The sequence below is a fragment of the Colobus angolensis genome, unplaced genomic scaffold (genome assembly GCF_000951035.1).
Source record: "Colobus angolensis palliatus isolate OR3802 unplaced genomic scaffold, Cang.pa_1.0 Scaffold96, whole genome shotgun sequence".
Taxonomy (NCBI): domain Eukaryota; kingdom Metazoa; phylum Chordata; class Mammalia; order Primates; family Cercopithecidae; genus Colobus; species Colobus angolensis.
The window spans coordinates 892,463-911,509 of NW_012123598.1; the positions used below are offsets into that span (position 1 = coordinate 892,463).

The window sequence follows — 19,047 nt, forward strand, 5'->3', positions numbered from 1 at the left end:
CTTTATTTTGAGCCTATGTGTGTCTCTGCATGTGAGATGGGTCTCCTGAATACAGCAGACTGATGGGTCTTGACTCTTTATCCAGTTTGCCAGTCCGTGTCTTTTAATTGGAGCATTTAGCCCATTTACACTTAAGGGTAATGTCATTATGTGTGAATTTGATCCTGTCATTATGATGTTAGCTAGTTGTTTTGCTTGTTAGTTGATGCAGTTTCTTCCTAGCATTGATGGTCTTTACAATTTGGCATGTTTTTCCAGTGGCTGGTACTGGTTGTTCCTTTCCATGTTTAGTGCTTCCTTCAGGAACTCTTGTAGGGCAGGCCTGGTGGTGACAAAATCTCTCAGCATTTGCTTGTCTGAGGAATCAGACAAATAAAATCAAGGATTTTATTTCTCCTTCCCTTATGAAACTTAGTTTGGCTGGATATGAAATTCTGGATTGAAGATTCTTTTCTTTAAGAATGTTGAATGTTGGTCCCCACTCTCTTCTGGCTTGTAGAGTTTCTGCTGAGAGGTCCGCTGTTAGTCTGATGGGCTTCATTTGTGGGTAACCCGACCTTTCTCTCTGGCTGCCCTTAACATTTTTTCCTTCATTTCAACTTTGGTGAATCTGACAATTTTGTGTCTTGGCGTTGCTCTTCTCGAGGAGTATCTTTGTGGTATTCTCTGTATTTTCTGAATTTGAATGTTGGCCTGTCTTGCTAGGTTGGGGAAGTTCTCCTGGATAATATCCTGAAGAGTGTTTTCCAACTTGGTTCCATTCTCCCCGTCACTTTCAGGTACACCAATCAGATGTAGATTTGGTCTTTTCACATAGTCCCATATTTCTTGGAGGCTTTGTTCATTTCTTTTTACTCTTTTTTCTCTAAACTTCTCTTCTCGCTTCATTTCATTCATCTAATCTTCAATCACTGATACCCTTTCTTCCAGTTGATTGAATCGGCTACTGAAGCTTGTGCATTCGTCACATAGTTCTCATGCCATGGTTTTCAACTCCATTGGGCCATTTAAGGACTTCTCTACACTGGTTATTCTAGTTAGCCATTCGTCTAATCTTTTTTCAAGATTTTTAGCTTCTTTGAGATGGGTTCGAACTTCCTCCTTTAGCTCAGAGAAGTTTGATCGTCTGAAGCCTTCTTCTCTCAACTCGTCAAAGTCATTCTCCGTCCAGCTTTGTGCCATTGCTGGCAAGGAGCTGCATTCTTTTGGAGGGGAAGAGGTGCTCTGATTTTTAGGATTTTCAGCTTTTCTGCTCTGTTTTTCTCCCATCTTTGTGGTTTTATCTACCTTTGGTCTTTGATGATGGTGACATACAGATGGGGTTTTGGTGTGATGTCCTTTCTGTTATTAGTATTCCTTCTAACAGTGAGAACCCTCAGCTGCAGGTCTGTTGGAGTTTGCTGGAGGTCCACTCCAGACCCTGTTTGCCTGGGTATCACCCGCGGAGGCTGCAGAACAGCGAACATTGCTGAACAGCAAATGTTGCTGACTGATCCTTCCTCTGGAAGCTTTGTCTCAGAGGGGTACCCAGCTGTATGAGGTATCAGTTGGCCCCTGCTGGGGGGTGTCTCTCAGTTAGGCTACTCGGGGGTCAGGGACCCACTTGAGGAGGCAGTCTGTCCGTTCTCAGATCTCAAACTCCGTGCTGGGAGAACCACTACTCTCTTCAAAGCTGTCAGACAGGGACATTTAAGTCTGCAGAGGTTTCTGCTGCCTTTTGTTCGACTATGCCCTGTCCCCATAGGTGGAGTCTACAGAGGCAGGCAGGTCTCCTTGAGCTGCGGTGGGCTCCACCCAGTCCGAGCTTCCAGGCTGCTTTGTTTGCCCACTCAAGCCTCAGCAATGGCGGGTGCCCCTCCCTAGCCTCACTGCCGCCTTGCAGTTCGATCTCAGACTGCTGTGCTAGGAATGAGCGAGGCTCCATGGGCATAGGACCCTCCGAGCCAGGCGCAGGATATAATCTCTCGGTGTGCCGTTTGCTAAGACCATTGGAAAAGCGCAGTATTAGGGTGGGAGTGACCCAGTCTTCCAGGTGCCATCTGTCACAGCTTTGCTTGTCTAGGAAAGGGAATTCCCTGACCCCCTGCATTCCCATGATGCCTCGGCCTGCTTCAGCTCACGCTCGGTGGGCTGCACCCACTGTCCGACAAGCCCCAGTGAGATGAACCCGGTGCCTCAGTTGGAAATGCAGAAATCACCTGTCTTCTGCCTGTTGTCCCATTTTAATGACCGTGCGAACCCAGTGTTTAGCTCCCACTAATAAGTGAGAGCACGTGGTATTTGGTTTTCTGTTTCTGTGTTGGTTCACTTAGGATAATGGTTTCCAGTTGCATCTGTATTGCTGCAGAGGACATGATTTTGTTCTTTTTTTGGCTGCATAGCATTCAATGGTGTGTACACACCTCGTTTTCTTTATCCGGTCCACTGTAGATGGGCAGTTGGGTTGATTCCATGTCTTTGTTTCTGTGAACAGTGCTGTGATGAACATATGAGTGCATGTGTCTTTTTGGTAGGATGGCTTATTTTCCTGTGGGTATATGGTATCTGCCTTTTAAATTCAACCTTAAGCTACCAAGATTGTTATATATAACTGTAGTTAATTGATTTCTTTTTTCTTTTTCTTTTTTTTTTTGAGACGGAGTCTTGCTCTGCCTCTCAGCCTGGAGCACAGTGGCACGATCTTGGCTCACTGCAAGCTCCGCCTCCCAAGTTCACGCCATTCTCCTGCCTCAGCCTCCCGAGTAGCTGGGACTACAGGCATCTGCTACCACGCCCGGCTAATTTTTTGTATTTTTAGTAGAGACGGGGTTTCACCATGTTAGCCAGGAAGGTCTCGATCTCCTGACCTCGTGATCCGCCCGTCTCGGCCTCCCAAAGTGCTGGGATTACAGGCGTGAGCCACCGCGCCCGGCCAGTTAATTGATTTCTATTGCTAGAATACTATTTCATTGTATGGTTATACCATATTTATCTCTTCTACTGTTAATGAATGTTTGGGTTATTTCCAGATTTTGGATGTTCCAAACATGCCATTATAAACATACCTACCCATCCATGTCTTTAAGTACACATGAGCAAATATACCTAGGAATAGAATTTTGGGGTCAAATAGAGATGAGAAGCGTGGTTATCAGAGGCTGGGAAGGGTAGTTGGGGACCTGGAGGGAGGTGGAGATGGCTAACGAGTACAAAAAAAAAGTAGAAAGAATGTATAAGACCTACTATTGATAACACAGTAGGGAGTCTATAGTCAATAATAACTTAATTGTACGTTTTTAAATAACTTAAAGAGTGTAACTGGATTGTTTGTAACTCAAAGGATAAATGCCTAAGGGGATGGATACCCCATTCCCCAGGATGTGCTTATTCCACATTGCCTGCCTGTATCAAAGCACCTCATGCACCCCAGAAGTATATACAAGTACTATGTACCCACAAAAATTTTTAAAAATTAAAAAAAATTTCTGGATTAAAAGTGGTTTTCCAATTTACATTTCCCTTAGCATCTCCAGTGGATCCATGTTTTATATAATACTTGGTATTGTCCCACTTCTTAATTTTTACTCAGTTACTTAATTTTTACCCAATACTTAATTGAATGGGTATAAAATGGTATTTTGTCATTTTGATTTTCATCTCCTTGTTTATTAACAAGATTGAATATTTCTTCATGTTACGAGCACTTTGTTTTACAGGTGGGACCCTGAGGCTTAACCTACGCAAACTCACAAAGAACCAGAGCCAGGACTCTGATTCCTGAGGCTGAGGTATACTGCTGAGCTTTTAAGTATTTGCATGCTTGCATTCTATCTTTATAAAGTGGCTTCAAAGGCTATTTCCCCCTCAGCCCAAATCTGTAGTAATTAGCAACAGGAACTGTTTCAGTAATGTTCCCACTTCTCTCAGACTCTAAGACAAAGCAAGATGCAATGCCAGGTGCCTGTGGCTCTGCATTAGAGCACGTGGAAGCTCTCTGTTGGTCTGAATGCCTGCATCATGTTCAGTTCTCTCATCACATTCCTTCTCCTCTCTCTGGGATAGTTCCTGGAGCTCAAACACTTAGGAGCATTTCTGGTGTTTGAGGAGTTGGTGACCTTTGAGGATGTGTTTGTGGACTTCAGCCCGGAGGAATTAAGCTCCCTTAGTGCCGCTCAGAGAAACCTCTACAGGGAGGTGATGCTGGAGAATTACCGGAACCTGGTATCCCTGGGTAAGTGTGCCTTCTTCCCACTAGAGCAGTGGCTCTCAACTCCTTTGTGTCCTCTCATCAGTAATGGCGGTTCAGCATGTCAGTGAGTCTCAACCCAGGTCGGAGGCAATATTTTAATATTTGAATATCAAATTCACTGTTCATTATAAAATAGCTAACATTTCTTGAGCACTGCATATGTATCAGGCACTTGTGTAAGTGTTTTACATATTCCAACTCCTTGAATCCCCACACTAGTCCTATGAGGGGAGGTATGCTTATCGTTGTTATTATCGGCATTTTTAACGTTGAGGAAACTGAGTCGTTGAAAGGTTAAATTACTTGTCGAAAGCTGGGATTTAACCCCAAGCAGACTCCAGAATCTGCTCTCTTAAGCTCTGATGTGCTACCTGACAGGGGTTTGCTCCACCAGTTCTCAGCACAATGGAAGGCTCGAAATGATGTTTATTGAATGAGCGAAGGAATTGCTAAAACTTCCAGGAGCTCCAAAGACTTCTACTGGCTTGAGTTTTAACAGTCAGAGGTTGCCAATCTCTCTTTACATGCAGAGGCAAAATTGTTTTACCTGTTCTCACAGGTAAAGTTGAAAGTGAAAAGTGAAAAGTTGATGTTGCCGGTGCCAAGATCCTTTTTCAGTGGCTTTTTTGGGGGCTTGAGGTCTCCTGAAAAACAGAATCCGAAACAAACACTGTTCCACTGGCCGTAACCTGGTGAAGCCGAGACCTAGTGAGAAAACACACACCCCAAACCTGGCACAGGGATGCATACGTTTAACTCTGGTTCTTACCGGTTACCAGGAAGTACATTTTCCAGCATATTTTACACTCTTCTCTGGCTTACCACATTTTATGACTTCAAATAGAGGGAATAGTATCAAAATAGAGGAAATAAATTAATTTTATCTTTCCAGCTCCTATGTAGTGACCTGGAGGCATTTCTATCTTGTGAGCCCTTGGCTTCTTTAACACTAAGGGTTTCGTGTTAATAGCAATCTTATATGTCACCTGGGACATTGTCTGCCTAAGTGTGGAATGAGTACAGTGGGCTAAATAGAAGATTATTTTAGGCAGTACATGGACAGCATGACATAATCCTTCAATCTGTTGGTGAGAAAAAAGTTCTTCTCATTGTCTTTGAAGCCTTCTGACTCTATCAAGTAGAGAATATCAGTTTGGTGTTAGCATGTCTATCTTGTTATTCTTCCATTTTAGCAAAGAGAGAGCAGACATCAAACCCTGAGTGTTAGATAGGCAACAGAAGCTAGCTAGCACTCAGTAACCTTAGTTTCTGTTATATTTACCATGATGTTACCTTCCGTGTGTGTGTGTGTGTGTGTGAGAGTGACATTGGTTTCCATTTATAGGGTTGATATAAAGCTTCCATTGAAAATAAGCATATTGGCCAGGCGCAGTGGCTCATGCCTGTAATCCCAGCACTTTGGGAGGCGGAGGCGGGCGGTTCATTTGAGGTCAGGAGTTCAAGACCAGCCTGGCCAACATGGGGAAACCTCATCTCTACTAAAAATATCCGGCCACTGCACTCCAGCCTGGGCAGCAGAGCAAGACTCCGTCTCAAAAAAAAAAAAAAAAAAAATATGAAAAATTAGCTGGGTAGTCCCAGCTACTGGAGAGGCTGAGGCAGAAGAATCACTTGAACCTGGGAGTCAGAAGCTGCAGTGAGCCGAGATTGCACTGCACTCTAGCCTGGGTGACAGAGCGAGACTCTGTCTCAAAAAATAAAAAATAAAAAAAGTGTATTTAAGTTAACAAGAAAGGTGATCTAAAGAAAAACATTAAATAAATACTGAATATGACTATAAATGGCACATAGAAATGCCAAAATGCAAGGGTCATTCATTAACTTGTCAGTGAATTCAGATGTACAAGGCCTGGTATAAGCATTGGGGTTACGAAATAGATGACATTTCACATTCTCATGGATGTTACGTTTGAGTGGAGAGAGTCAGACAGTAGACAAATAGATAATAATTTGGTGTGCAAATGATAGAAGTTTGAGAAACAAGGAACTAAGGGAGGGGGAGGAGCAGCACTTCAAGACAAAGAGGCAGTGGACGTTATCCCAGGAAGGAAAAGAACCAAACTGTTGACTTTTTGAGCAGCTACGTCAGATTGTTTGTGCTGAAGTATAGAGCTAAGCACACTGCCCTCATGCCCCCTTTTTAGTCTTCATAGCAGAGTTGTTCAACCTTGGTGCTCTTGACGTGGGGCCAGATCGTTCTGGGTTGTGGGGCTGTCTTGCAGAATGTTGAGCCCTGTCCCTGCCTCCAGCCATATGCTAGACACCAGGAACCCCTCCCTCTGCTCCTGCAGTTGTGACAACCAAAGATACCTCCATACATTCTAGATGTCCCTTGGGGGTAAAATCTCTAAGGCTGGAAACAGGCTTCATTTCACTCCTGCGAGAGTTTATTCCTTCCTTATTACCCCAGAGTCTTTGGGACCCCAGGTTGGGAGTTACTGAAACCCTGAGTTCTGAATCTTCCTCTCCAACAGGGTACCAATTCTCTAAACCTGACATTATCTCATGCCTGGAAGCGGAGGAATCACATGCAGTGGAGACAGACAGCAGACATAGAGTGATTTGTCAAAGTGAGTAGTGAGGGGGAAGCCCGGGGTGTAGGAGGGGGGACCAGGAAATGCTAGTCCGGGAGCTTTCCTCAAAGACCCCTGGGCCAGGGAGAAGGCTGGTAGGTGCTCTCACCTCAGGGCCTCTTTCTCCTCAGTACTCCCCTTCATCTCCTTTCTGGAGCTCATCTCTTCCTGCAACATCAGTTCCTCTCCTGCTCAGTTCCAGGGTGGCCAGTGTCCTTTTACTCTTGTGTTCCAGCCCTTCCATTCACTCCTGCCTTTCTCCTTGCAGCTAGAAATCATAGATCTTTCCTCTTTAACTGAGACAAACAAAAAACCCTGGCCTGATACCACTTGTCTTTCTCACTGCCCTCCCACTTTCCCTCACATCAACTCCTCAGACTTTTTGACACCCAGTGGCTCCCCTTCCCTTTTCTTCTTAACCCCGGCCCTCTGGTTTCCATCGCCCTACTTCTGCCAACATAGACACACGTATACGCTCTTTTCTGAAAGTTCCACAAAAGGTTCCCACTAGCATCCTTATGGTTCTGGAACCATAGACTTCACGTCCTCCAAACTCTGTGGCTGCAGTCTAATAACACTTACCATCTTCATGAAATCCCCTTCTTTGAATTGGGTCACTATGTGCATCAGCTGGCATCACTGTTGTCCTTCGGTTGTAGTTAACAGAAAACCCACACCTAAACTGGCTAAAGTTGTAGAGGGATTATTAGCCTATAGTACTGGTCAGCTGGCCTGTATTCAGGGACCCAGTGAAGTCAGCGAAGACCTAGTTTCATTTTCTCCTTCTACTCTGCCTTCAACTCTGACAATAAATCCTAGATGCATTTTTTTATTGTTGTTGTTCGTGTACAAAGAAGGAGCAAGAAGGAGCTGGTGTGTCCACGACGCATTCTCAAGAGAGAGGAAACATCTTTTCCAGCTCTCCTGATTTTTCATTGTTCCATCTCGGGTCGTATCCCTTTCCTGAACTAGCAGCTGTGTCCATACAGTGCTGATGGACACAGCCTTCCTCCACCTTTTTCTGTGTGAGTGGAAAAGGGATGTCCAAACAAAATGCGAGAAGTTACCAGGAAGACTCCTCTCTGTTTCTTTCATTGTCTTCTCTTCTTTCCCTACTCTGGTTTCTGCATTCATTCAGTCATCCCATAGTGCTGGGATCAGGCTTCTGTGGTGGAGCAGGTACTGTCTTAGCATCTGTGGATACAATAATGAACAAGACAGGCAAATCTCTTCCCTCATAGAGCTTGCATTCTAATGGAAGCAGTAGTTTTAAAAAATAGACAAATAATAACTGAGTGTAAAGCGGATAGAGAATGAGATATGGGAGGTTGCTTCAGATGGAATAGTCAGAGAAGGCCTCACTGTGGAAGACTTGAATGAGATGAGGGACTGACGATGTGGAAATCTTGAGGAAGACTGTTACAGGCAGAGCGAACAGCAAATGCGAGGACCCTGAGATTGGAATGAGCTTGGGTGTTCCAAAAACAGGAAGAAGGGCAATATGGTCTGAGTTAAGTGGAAGATAGAAGATGAGATCACAGAGATAGTCAGGGGCCAGCCCACTTAGGAATATGTTAAATAATTTTGTTATAAGTGAGATGCAAAGATGGTGGGAAGTTTTGAGCAGGGAAATGAGGTAGTGTTATTGACATTTTAGAACTTTGCTGTCCAATGTGATAGACAATAGGCGCATGTGGCTACTTACATTTACACTAGTAAGAATTACATAAAATTTAAAATTTAGTTCCTCAGTCACACAAGCCACGTGGCAAGCATTTGATAGTCACATGTGACTAACGGCTACTGTGCTGGACAGCAAAAGTGTAGACCATTTCCGTCAGCACTGGGAGTTCTACTGGGCAGTGCTATTCTAGTAAGATCCATCTGGTTGTCCTATGGAGAACGGGCTTTAAGAGGAAAAGCCAGAGAAACCAGTTCAAGAGGCCATTGAAGTCCACCAGGCTAAAGATGATGGAGGCTGAGGCTATGGTTGTAGAGTGGTAAGGTTTGAGGTATTCCCTGAAAGGAGAACTGGCAGAACATACTGAAATATTGGATGTACAGCAGGGTGAGGAAAACAGAAGAGCCAGTGAGGACTAGGTGTTCTCTTACTCTTCCGTTCCTGAGTGTTCTCTTCAAAGACTACTTCCTAAAAGAGTCAATCCATTGTGATGGGCCCAGCTATCCCTCTTATCCTGATGACTTCCTAAGCCGTGTTCTGGCTCTGCTGTTTCACCTGTACTCTGTTCACGTACTTTGAGTGTCTGCCAGGATGCAACCACTGTCTTCATCACCTCTCTTCCAAACCGCAGTCTTATACTTGACTCCCTTGGCTTCAGTATTTTTCCTACCAGAGAGGACTTTTTTTTATCAGCTTCTTACCTCCGTCAAGATAAAATTCAAGCTTTTAGCAAAACCCTGAAGTTCCTCCCAGTCTGGCCTGAAATTTGCATCCCAGCCTCATCTACAGATCTTGCAACTAAAATCCTGTTTCTAGCTTCCCAGGACTGTATACTTTCACAGTTCTATAGCTTAGCTCAGGCTGTTTTATATAAACTCGCCCCCTTTCCCCGTTTGCTGAGGCCAAATGCTGTCCCCTCCACTAATCATTTCCTGTTCCTGAGTGGAGTCAGTTCCCCATCTCTGCTCCTGTCGTCATTTATAGTCGGATTAGAGTCCCTCTTACAGACCTCTGACCCATCTGGTTAGATAATGCCTTGCACAAAACAGGCATTTAATAAATATTGAATTAAAGGGAATTGGTTGGCAGTGTAGATTGGGGTAAAACAAGAGATTTAGAGCTAAGAAAGGAGAATCTTTATTTAATTCTGAACACGAGGTTGTTGACCTGTTTACTCCAGTGTCTCCTCAGCAGTCCTGAAGAACCACAGTAATAGGTATTCTAAAAAAAAATGTTTCGGCCAGGTGCGGTGGCTCAAGCCTGTAATCCCAGCACTTTGGGAGGCCGAGACGGGTGGATCACGAGGTCAGGAGATCAAGACCATCCTGGCTAACACGGTGAAACCCCGTCTCAACTAAAAAATACAAAAAACTAGCTGGGTGAGGTGGCAGGCGCCTGTAGTCCCAGCTACTTGGGAGGCTGAGGCAGGAGAATGGCGTAAACCCGGGAGGCGCAGCTTGCAGTGAGCTGAGATCCGGCCACTGCACTCCAGCCTGGGCGACAGAGCGAGACTCCGTCTCAAAAAAAAAAAAAAAAAAAGTTTCATGGCACGATCAGTTTAAGAAATGCCACATTCTGTACCTTCCCTTTTTGGGGTTTGAGGTGCATATTAAAAGTTCTGAATCCTACAGGAATGAAAGCTGCTTGATTTCTTGATTTGTGTCATACAACATTTCCCAAATTAACTTGACAATGGAACCCCCTTCATGGTTACAGCTATTTGTTTTTCAGAATATTAGCGATCTGCCAAACATGGTTTGGAAAATGCTGGCAAACCCCAACGCCAGCTCTTTCTCTGATTTCTGCTCGTTCTAACTCTGTACATTTGTGGCATCTTTTTGACACGCCATCCTCCTGGATGACATTTTTTCTGCTGCTTCCTCACTCTTCCTTGCTTACTGTCTTTTCTTTTTCTTTCTTTCCTTTTTTCTTTTTTGAGACAGAGTCTCACTCTGTCGTCCAGGCTGCAGTGCTGTGGTACAATCTCGGGTGAACCTGGGTGAATCCCAGGTTCAAGTGATTCTCCTGCTTCAGCCTCCTGAGCAGCTGGGATTACAGGCACCTGCCACCACGCCCAGCTAATTTTTTGTATTTTTAGTAGAGACAGGGTTTCACCGTGTTGGCCAGGATGATCTCAATCTCTTGACCTTGAGATCCGCCCGCCTTGACCTCCCAAGGTGCTGGGATTACAGGTGTCAGCCACGGTGCCTGGCCACTTACTGTCCTTTCTGTCCTTTTCCCATTTTCTCTTTAGGTTTTCAGAAAACTCTCTCAACCTCCATAAGATCTGTTTGTTACCCTTGGTCTCTTTATTTCTATTATATTGGTATGTCTCTCTAAGTAAAAAGAATAGAGGAATTTTTATTTTTATTTTTTTTTTTAGATTAGGAAAAAGAGACCTGAAACCAAAGCACTAACTCCAGGGCAAAGCCTGCCTATGGAAATGTCATTACTGGGGGCAGGAAAGGATAATTTAGCAGTAGGTAACTTCTGGCATGTCTCTGCAGGACAGTCTCATGACAATCCATTGGAACCACACCAGGGCAACCAGAAGAAACTTTTGAGTCCTATAACAATGAATGACCCCAAGACCCTCACTCAGGAAAGAAGCTGTAGCAGTGATGAATTTGAGAGAAGCTCTAATCTTAGTGAACAATCCAAGGATCCTCTAGGAAAGGATCCCCAGGAAGACACTGCTCCTGGAATATGTACACGTCCCCAGTCAGCTTCCCAAGACAACAAACACAACATATGTGAATTTTGCAAACGAACCTTTAGTACTCAAGTAGCCCTTGGGAGACACAAACAGATCCATACTGGGAAGAAACCCTATGAATGTAAACAGTGTGGTAAAGCCTTCTATCTCATGCCACACCTCAACAGACATCAGAAGACCCATTCTGGCAGGAAGCCTTCTGGCTGCAATGAAGGTAGAAAGCCTTCCATCCAGCGTGCGAATCTCTGTGAACGTGTAAGAATTCATAGTCAGGAGGACTACTATGAATGTTTTCAGTGCGACAAAGCTTTTCTCCAGAATGTGCATCTTCTTCAACATCTCAAAGCCCATGAGGCAGCAAGAGTCCTTTCTCCTGGGTTGTCCCGCAGCAGGACATACTTAATTCGTTATCAGCGGAAACATGACTACGTTGGAGAGAGAGCCTGCCAGTGTTGTGACTGCGGCAGAGTCTTCGGTCGGAATTCACATCTCATTCAGCATTACAGAACTCACACTCAAGAGAGGCCTTACCAGTGTCGGCTGTGTGGGAAATGTTTCGGCCGACCCTCATACCTCACTCAACATTATCAATTCCATTCTCAAGAGAAAACTGTTGCGTCCAATCACTGTTGAGAAACCTTCAGTCACGGCACACACGTTTCTCAACATTTTTGGCCTCATCCTAGAAAGAGTGTTCTGAATGTGAGAAGGCCTTTCACCAGCCCCCACACCTTTTTAACAACTGGAAAATTCATCAAAGTGTGGTTAAAAAAAATGTTGCAAGGATGTAGGAAAACCTTTTTCCAAGAGGGGATTCCTCACATGTCACACAGGTGAAAAGCTTACAAAGAATATTTTTGTTGCATAGGAAAATAGCTAATAGATTTTACCTTTTTCAGTGTTATTCATCGTGAGGGAGGATTGCCCTCATTTCTTTTTTTTTTTTTTTTTTTTTGAGACGGAGTCTTGCTCTGTCACCCAGGCTGGAGTCCGGTGGCGCAATCTCAGCTCACTGCAAGCTCCGCCTCCTGGGTTCACGCCATTCTCCTGCCTCAGCCTCCCGAGTAGCTGGAACTACAGGCGCCCACCACCATGCCCGGCTAATTTTTTGTATTTTTAGTAGAGATGGGGTTTCACCGTGTTAGCCAGGATGGTCTTGATCTCCTGACCTCGTGACCTGCCCGCCTCGGCCTCCCAAAGTGCTGGAATTACAGGCGTGAGCCACTGTGCCTGGCCAGTTTATCTTATGTACACGTTGCTGCTGTAGTTGTGCTTCCACCCCTGTAGCCCTTGGGTTTTGGGGTTTTGGCATTGTTCCTTATTGATTTGCTGTAACGTCTTTGCATCTGGTCTTGTTTCCTAAGGGGAAATTCTCAACAGCGGAATTTCTGAGCCAAAATGTGTGTATCTTGAAGGTTTTAGAAACACTCCTAGCCTCATCCTAGCAGAGTTTAAAAGTTGTATTGATTTTTTTCTCTAGGGAAGGACTATAAACCACTTACCTCTCCTCCACAACCCTCTTCTCCTTGAAGAATTTGCATGATGAACCCATATTAGGATATAACAGGATTGAAGTCAGGTCTGGAAAGAGCCACAGATGGACTGAAGTCTTTTGTTTGAACTCTGAGTTTTAACATAGTTTTATTAGGTATTGTTTCCTCACTATACAAATAATATTAAGCATATTAAAGAAAATTTTGCAAAACAGAGAAGGCTAATAAACTTCCTAATCATTCTAGGTACGCAACTAGTACAAGTCCAGGGAGGTAGTTATATTCACAGGTAGAAGAGACTTTTGGCAGAGAAGAGACAGGGTGGGCTTTGGAGCCCGGGAGAGCTGAGGTCAAATCTCAGGGTCCTCCATAGAGGCTGATTATATCTCGTTTTCTTAGGAAATGGGGATCCTCCCCTGGGAGAACCATTGAAAGGCCTAGAGTTCATCTATAGAAAAGAGCCTAATAGTGCCTTATATTTAGAAGGCACTCAATAACGAGTAGCTGCAATTAGGGAATATTTTAAATTAAATTTAATGTAATTTTAATTTTAATTTATTTTATTTTTTTATTTTTGAGATGGAGTCTTGCTCTCTTACCCAGGCGGGAGTGCAGTGGTGTGATCTCAGCTCACTGCAGCCTCCGCCTCCTGGGTTCAAGTGATTCTCCTGCCTCAGCCTCCTGAGTAGCTGGGATTACAGGTGTGTACCACCACGCCCAGCTAATTTTTGTGCTTTCAGTAGAGACGGGGTTTCACCATGTTGGTGAGGCTGGTCTCAAACTCCTGACCTCATGATGTGCCCGCCTCAGCCTCCCAAAGTGCTGGGACTACAGGCGTGAGCCACTGCACCTGGCCTAAAATTTATTTTTAAAAATGTTTTATTAGCAACGATAAACTAGAGTTGTAAACCACAGTTAACACATCAAAATGCAACCACATTTTATCATATTTTAGTATTTTTTCTACAAATAATTTTTTCTATGTGTAGGTTTTTAAAAATAACATTACAAGTTTAAAGTTCTTTTCTGATTTTGTGACAGTTTTTTTTTTTTTTTTTGAGACGGAGTCTCGCTCTGTCGCCCCAGCTGGAGTGCAGTGGCCGGATCTCAGCTCACTGCAAGCTCCGCCTCCCGGGTTTACGCCATTCTCCTGCCTCAGTCTCCCGAGTAGCTGGGACCACAGGCGCCGCCACCTCGCCCGGCTAGTTTTTTGTATTTTTTAGTAGAGACGGGGTTTCACCCTGTTCGCCAGGATGGTCTCGATCCCCTGACCTCGTGATCCGCCCGTCTCGGCCTCCCAAAGTGCTGGGATTACAGGCTTGAGCCACGGCGCCTGGCCATTTTGTGACAGTTTTTAATGACTTTATATAAAACTCTGATTAACAAAGCATAAAGTACTGTATTTACAGTTTTTTTTAGAATCTGTTTCCAAAAAGTGGTTTTACTAGATGACACGTGATGAACATTTCTAAGGCCCTCGAAAGATGCTGCTGGATTTGTTTCTGGAGGGGCTCTGCCATTTGTAGCCCTCAGCATAGGGAATGCCAGAGGTATGAAATAGGTGGTAAACCATCCTCCCTCTTGAGTCCCTGGCAGGCGTCGTTAACCAGTTACCCACTCTCTGGTTCCAGTGAACCTGAGGACAGGGTTGGGATCTTTCTCAGCACAGCACCCAAGACAGACAAGACACACTAAGCAGTTTCTGTATGTACAAAGAACCGCCTTTGTCACCCTGGAGCCAAGTAAATACTCCCTTTAAATAACTTTGCCAGCACTGGGTATGTATTCACTTAAACAACAACCAAAAAATCTTTACCTATTTGATAAACCCAAAAAGTGATTATTAATTAACAATAATCCATTTTTGCATTATTATGCATTTTTCTCCAAATAAGTTTTAAAAACTTCTTTATGTATAACCTAGGCCCTTTAGCTTTTTTGTCTGTATGCTTTTTCTTACTAATTTGTGTGAACTCACTTTCCTTTTTCTTAAGTACACATTTCTGATGGATTAATGTTAATTTTTCTTTTTAAAGTAATATTTGACTCATTAAAGGCAACTACTTTACAGAAACGTAGATCTCCCTCCCTCCCTCTGCCCCCAAAACAGAAAAATACACTATAAACACCATTAACATTTTAGTCTGTTTTCTTGTAACTTAAAATTAATGACCAGATTTATGAAGGTAGCTGCCTCTGGGGAGTGGCTGAAGAAAAGATCTCATTTTCATGGTCTATACCTGTCCACTTTGTTACCCTTGTGACTGTATTACTCTCTGTTGCCCAGGCTGGAGTGCAGTGGCACGATCTCGGCTCACTGCAGCCTCCATCTTCCAGGTTCAAGCACTTCTTCTGCCTCAGCCTCCCAAGTAGCTGGGACTGCAGGTGTGCACCACCCTAATAGTTTGAAGTGGTGGACCCCTTACCAAAGGTCTTGATTTACTACATTTAGAAATTACTGGCCTAAGAGATACACAAATAATGAACAAGAAATTACAAATGGAGACCATCAGAGTGTACAAATGAGAAGTTATTAATTCAAGAAACTGTGAAACATCCACGTCACCTTTGCAATTCTGTGCAGCTGCATTTGGCTGGGGCAGAACAGCCCCTCCCCCACTGCCAGTTCTCGCTCTGTTTCCATCGTGACTCATCTCCAAAGACACTGAGCGTTGCTTGGCAACCAGACCAGCTCCTCCATTCTCTCCCCCTGCAATGAAGACCCACTGCTTTCCTACTGTTCTACCTTCATACCTGCAATTGTCTGCAGAGAAACCCTGGATACATTAAAACTGAGGGAAGAACAGCAACATTCCACATCTGACGCCAGGGCCAATGGTGCACAGATCCTGCGTTTGATCTCTCTACATTTCCCCGGCTGACACGATGTCTCTGTGAAGTTGTGTCAGTGCTTGCTGGGAAGAAAAGCAATCCCCACATGGCAATCAGCGAGAATGAGGAGTGAGGGTGGCATGGCCCCGTCTGATCTGAAAGTTCGAGAAGTTGCACGGTGCCCAGCAGACTCACATATCCCATTCTTCAAGAACTGTCATTATTGAAAAATGGAAAAAAACAGATTTTGAGATAAAGAATGAACCACCACACATTATTAACATGGCTATTATCCATAAAACAGTATGTAATAAGTGTCAGCAGGCTGTGGAAAAATAAGAAGCCTTCCGCCCTCTTGTTGGGAATGTGATGTGGTGCAGGGGCTTTGGAAGCGAGATGGTTCCTGTGAAATTCATAATAAAGTTACCAGATGATCCAGCTGTGTCCTCGTCTGGGTATATACCCCAAGAATTGAAAACAGTGTTTTAAAGAGATATTTGGGCCAGGCGCGGTGGCTCACGCCTGTAATCCCAGCACTTTCGGAGGCCGAGGCGGGCGGATCACGAGGTCAGGAGATCGAGACCATCCTGGCTAACACGGTGAAACCCCGTCTCTACTAAAAGTACAAAAAACTAGCCGGGCGAGGTGGCGGCGCCTGTAGTCCCAGCTACTCGGGAGGCTGAGGCAGGAGAATGGCGTGAACCCGGGAGGCGGAGCTTGCAGTGAGCTGAGATCCGGCCACTGCACTCCAGCCTGGGCGACAGAGCAAGACTCCGTCTCAAAAAAAAAAAGAGAGATATTTGTACTCTCATGTTTATAGCAGCTTTATTTGTAATAGTCAAAAGTAGAGAAACTGAAGTGTCCATCAAGGGATGGGTGGACAATGGGTTAACAAAGTGTGATTTTTCACTTTGGGAGGCCGAGGCAGGTGGATCACGTGAGGTCAGGAGTTCGAGACCAGCCTGACCAACATGGTGAAACCCCGTCTCTACTAAAAATACAAAAATTGGCCGGGCGTGGTGGCGGGCGCCTGTCTCCTGCCCAGCCGGGAGGCTGAGGCAGGAGAATCGTTTGAACCTGGGAGGGGGAGGTTGCAGTGAGCCGAGTTCAGGCCACTGAGTGATCTTGAGGTTGCAGTGAGCTGAGAATGTGCCACCGAATGATCATGCCATGCCGAGATCGTGCCTGGGCGACAAGAGCAAAACTCTGTAAAAAAACAACAAAAATAAACACCTGTGGATTTTGCATGCGATGGAATATTACTGAGCCTCACAAAGAAATAAAACCCTGACACATGCTACCACACAGATGAACTTTAGGACACGATGCCAAGGGGAATAAGCCAGAGCCAAAGCGACAACTCTCCATGATTCCACTTCCATAAGGTCCCAAACTAACCTAATTCATAAAGACAGAAAGTACAATGGTGGTTGCCAGCGGCGAAGAGAGAAGGAACGGAGTTAGTGTTTCGTGAGTACAGAATTCCAGTTCTGCAATATGAAAACTACTCTGGGTTTGGAAGGTGGTGATGTTTGCGAATAATGTGAATGCAATTAACGACACTGAATTGCACACTTAAAAAATGATTACAATATAAATACTGAATTCTGTAATAATTTACCCCATGTTCATTTAAAAATTTAAAACAAACTTGAAAGTCTTTGCTTACGAATTAGTATTAGCAAAATATGGACTATATGGTAAATTTTATATCCTGTATAGTCTGCCAGAGTTTTAACAAGGAATGCCTATTTCCTTTCCAGTGCTTCAACAGTGCCATCTAGCTGTGGCAAAGGCGCTTGACAGTATTTGATAAAATCATACGCATTGCCTCAAATGAGAAGAAAGAGAAAAAAATGAGACCCTAAAAATTGCTGTGTCACTTTAGTTTCTTGTTTGTTCTTTGAAAAGAATTTGTGCCGCAGGTTTTATTAATGAGCACATGGCCACGGAAGGCTGTAGGACCTTGGGTTGATCTGCAATGGTGTAACCTCCTGATGGGCTGGTTCTTCCTGCACAGAAAAAAAACATTCACTGAGACACTAGCCACGGTGGCTCATGCCTGTAATCCCAGCACTTTGGGAGGCTGAGGCAGGCGGATCACCTGAGGTCAGGAGTTCGAGAACAGGTGACCAATGTGGTGAAACCCCATCTCTACTAAAAATACAAACTCAGCCGGGCATGGTGATGGGTGCCTGTAATCCCATCTACTCAAGAGACTGAGGCAGGAGAATCCCTTGAATCCAGGAGGTGGAGCTTGCAGTGAGCCGAAATCCCACCATTGCACTCCAACCTGGGCGACAGAGTGAGACTCCATCTCAAAAACAAAAACAAAAAAAACAAAACAAACAAAAAACAATTCACTGAGGCCATGACACTGCCACAAAGAGTTTATTGATATGAGGCTGGCCATGCAGCGTGGGAGACAGTTATTACTCAAATCAGTCTTCTTGAAAATTCAGAGATTAGGGTTTTTCCAGGCTAGTTTGGTGGGCCAGGGAGGAACTCGTTCCCCAACATCCCCCACCACTGTCCAGGTATATGAGGTACTCAGGTACCCGATTCTAGGTATATGAGGTACTTAGAAGAGTCAAATTCATAGAAATGGAAAATAAAACGTTGGTTTTCAGGGGCTGGAAAAAGGGAAATGAAGAGTTATTGCTGTTTCCATGGTGACTCATCTCCAAGGATACTGAAGGTTGCTCGGCAACCAGGTCACCTTCTCCATTCTCTCCCTGATCCGACAAACATTTATTGTATTCCTGCTATTATATCCTTATAGCCACATCTGTCTGAAGAGGTAACCCTGCAGTTTAGTTTTAAGGGAAGTATGGCAGTATTTCCTATCATCTGACACCACATTAAGTAGAAGCTACAGGGATTCACAGTTTCTACATTGGTTCTCTCATTTTTTTTTTTTTATTTTTTGCAGTCATATCTTTGTGATGCTGGGTTATCAGTGGTATCTGTGATAAAACAATAACCCACCAAAAATCAATGAGGATGAGGACATCAGAATGACACGGTCTAGTCTGATTCCTACATTTGAGAAGTTGTGCAGGAACCAACAGACAAACACATCCCATTATTAAGTAATTATTATTTAAAAGTGAAACAAATATTTTTTTCTTTGGCAAAGAGATAACAAACCACTTCATTCCCATTTCCACGGACACTATCCACAAGACAGAAGATAACAACCACCCACAGGGCTTGCAGAAGTTGGCACATCTGCACTTCTGGTGCAATTGTGATGTGACGCAGATTCTGCGAAAAAAAAAATGACAATGGTTCTGAAAAGAATAAAAATAAAATTCTCTTTCTACCTCTGGATATTACCCAGAAGTATTGGAAGCGGAAAATTAAAGAGATATTTGTACACCCATGGGCATAGCAGCATTATTCATGAGAGTCAAAAGTGGAAGCATCCCAGCACTTTGGGAGGCCGAGGCGGGTGGTTCACGAGGTCAGGAGATCGAGACCATCCTGGCTAACACGGTGAA

General features: G+C 44.2%; 1 protein-coding gene across 1 annotated transcript in view; it reads left to right on the forward strand.

Annotated features, from left to right (window-relative positions):
- Positions 1-2,514: 2,514 nt before the first annotated feature.
- ZIM2 (zinc finger, imprinted 2) overlaps positions 2,515-19,047 on the forward strand; it is a 32,913-nt gene continuing 16,380 nt past the window's right edge. Inside the window, exons 1-3 of the mRNA XM_011932566.1 lie at positions 2,515-2,529; positions 4,042-4,210; positions 11,011-11,831. Of these exons, the coding sequence (XP_011787956.1) occupies positions 2,515-2,529; positions 4,042-4,210; positions 11,011-11,831 (1,005 nt within the window). The remainder of the gene's footprint in view (positions 2,530-4,041; positions 4,211-11,010; positions 11,832-19,047) is intronic.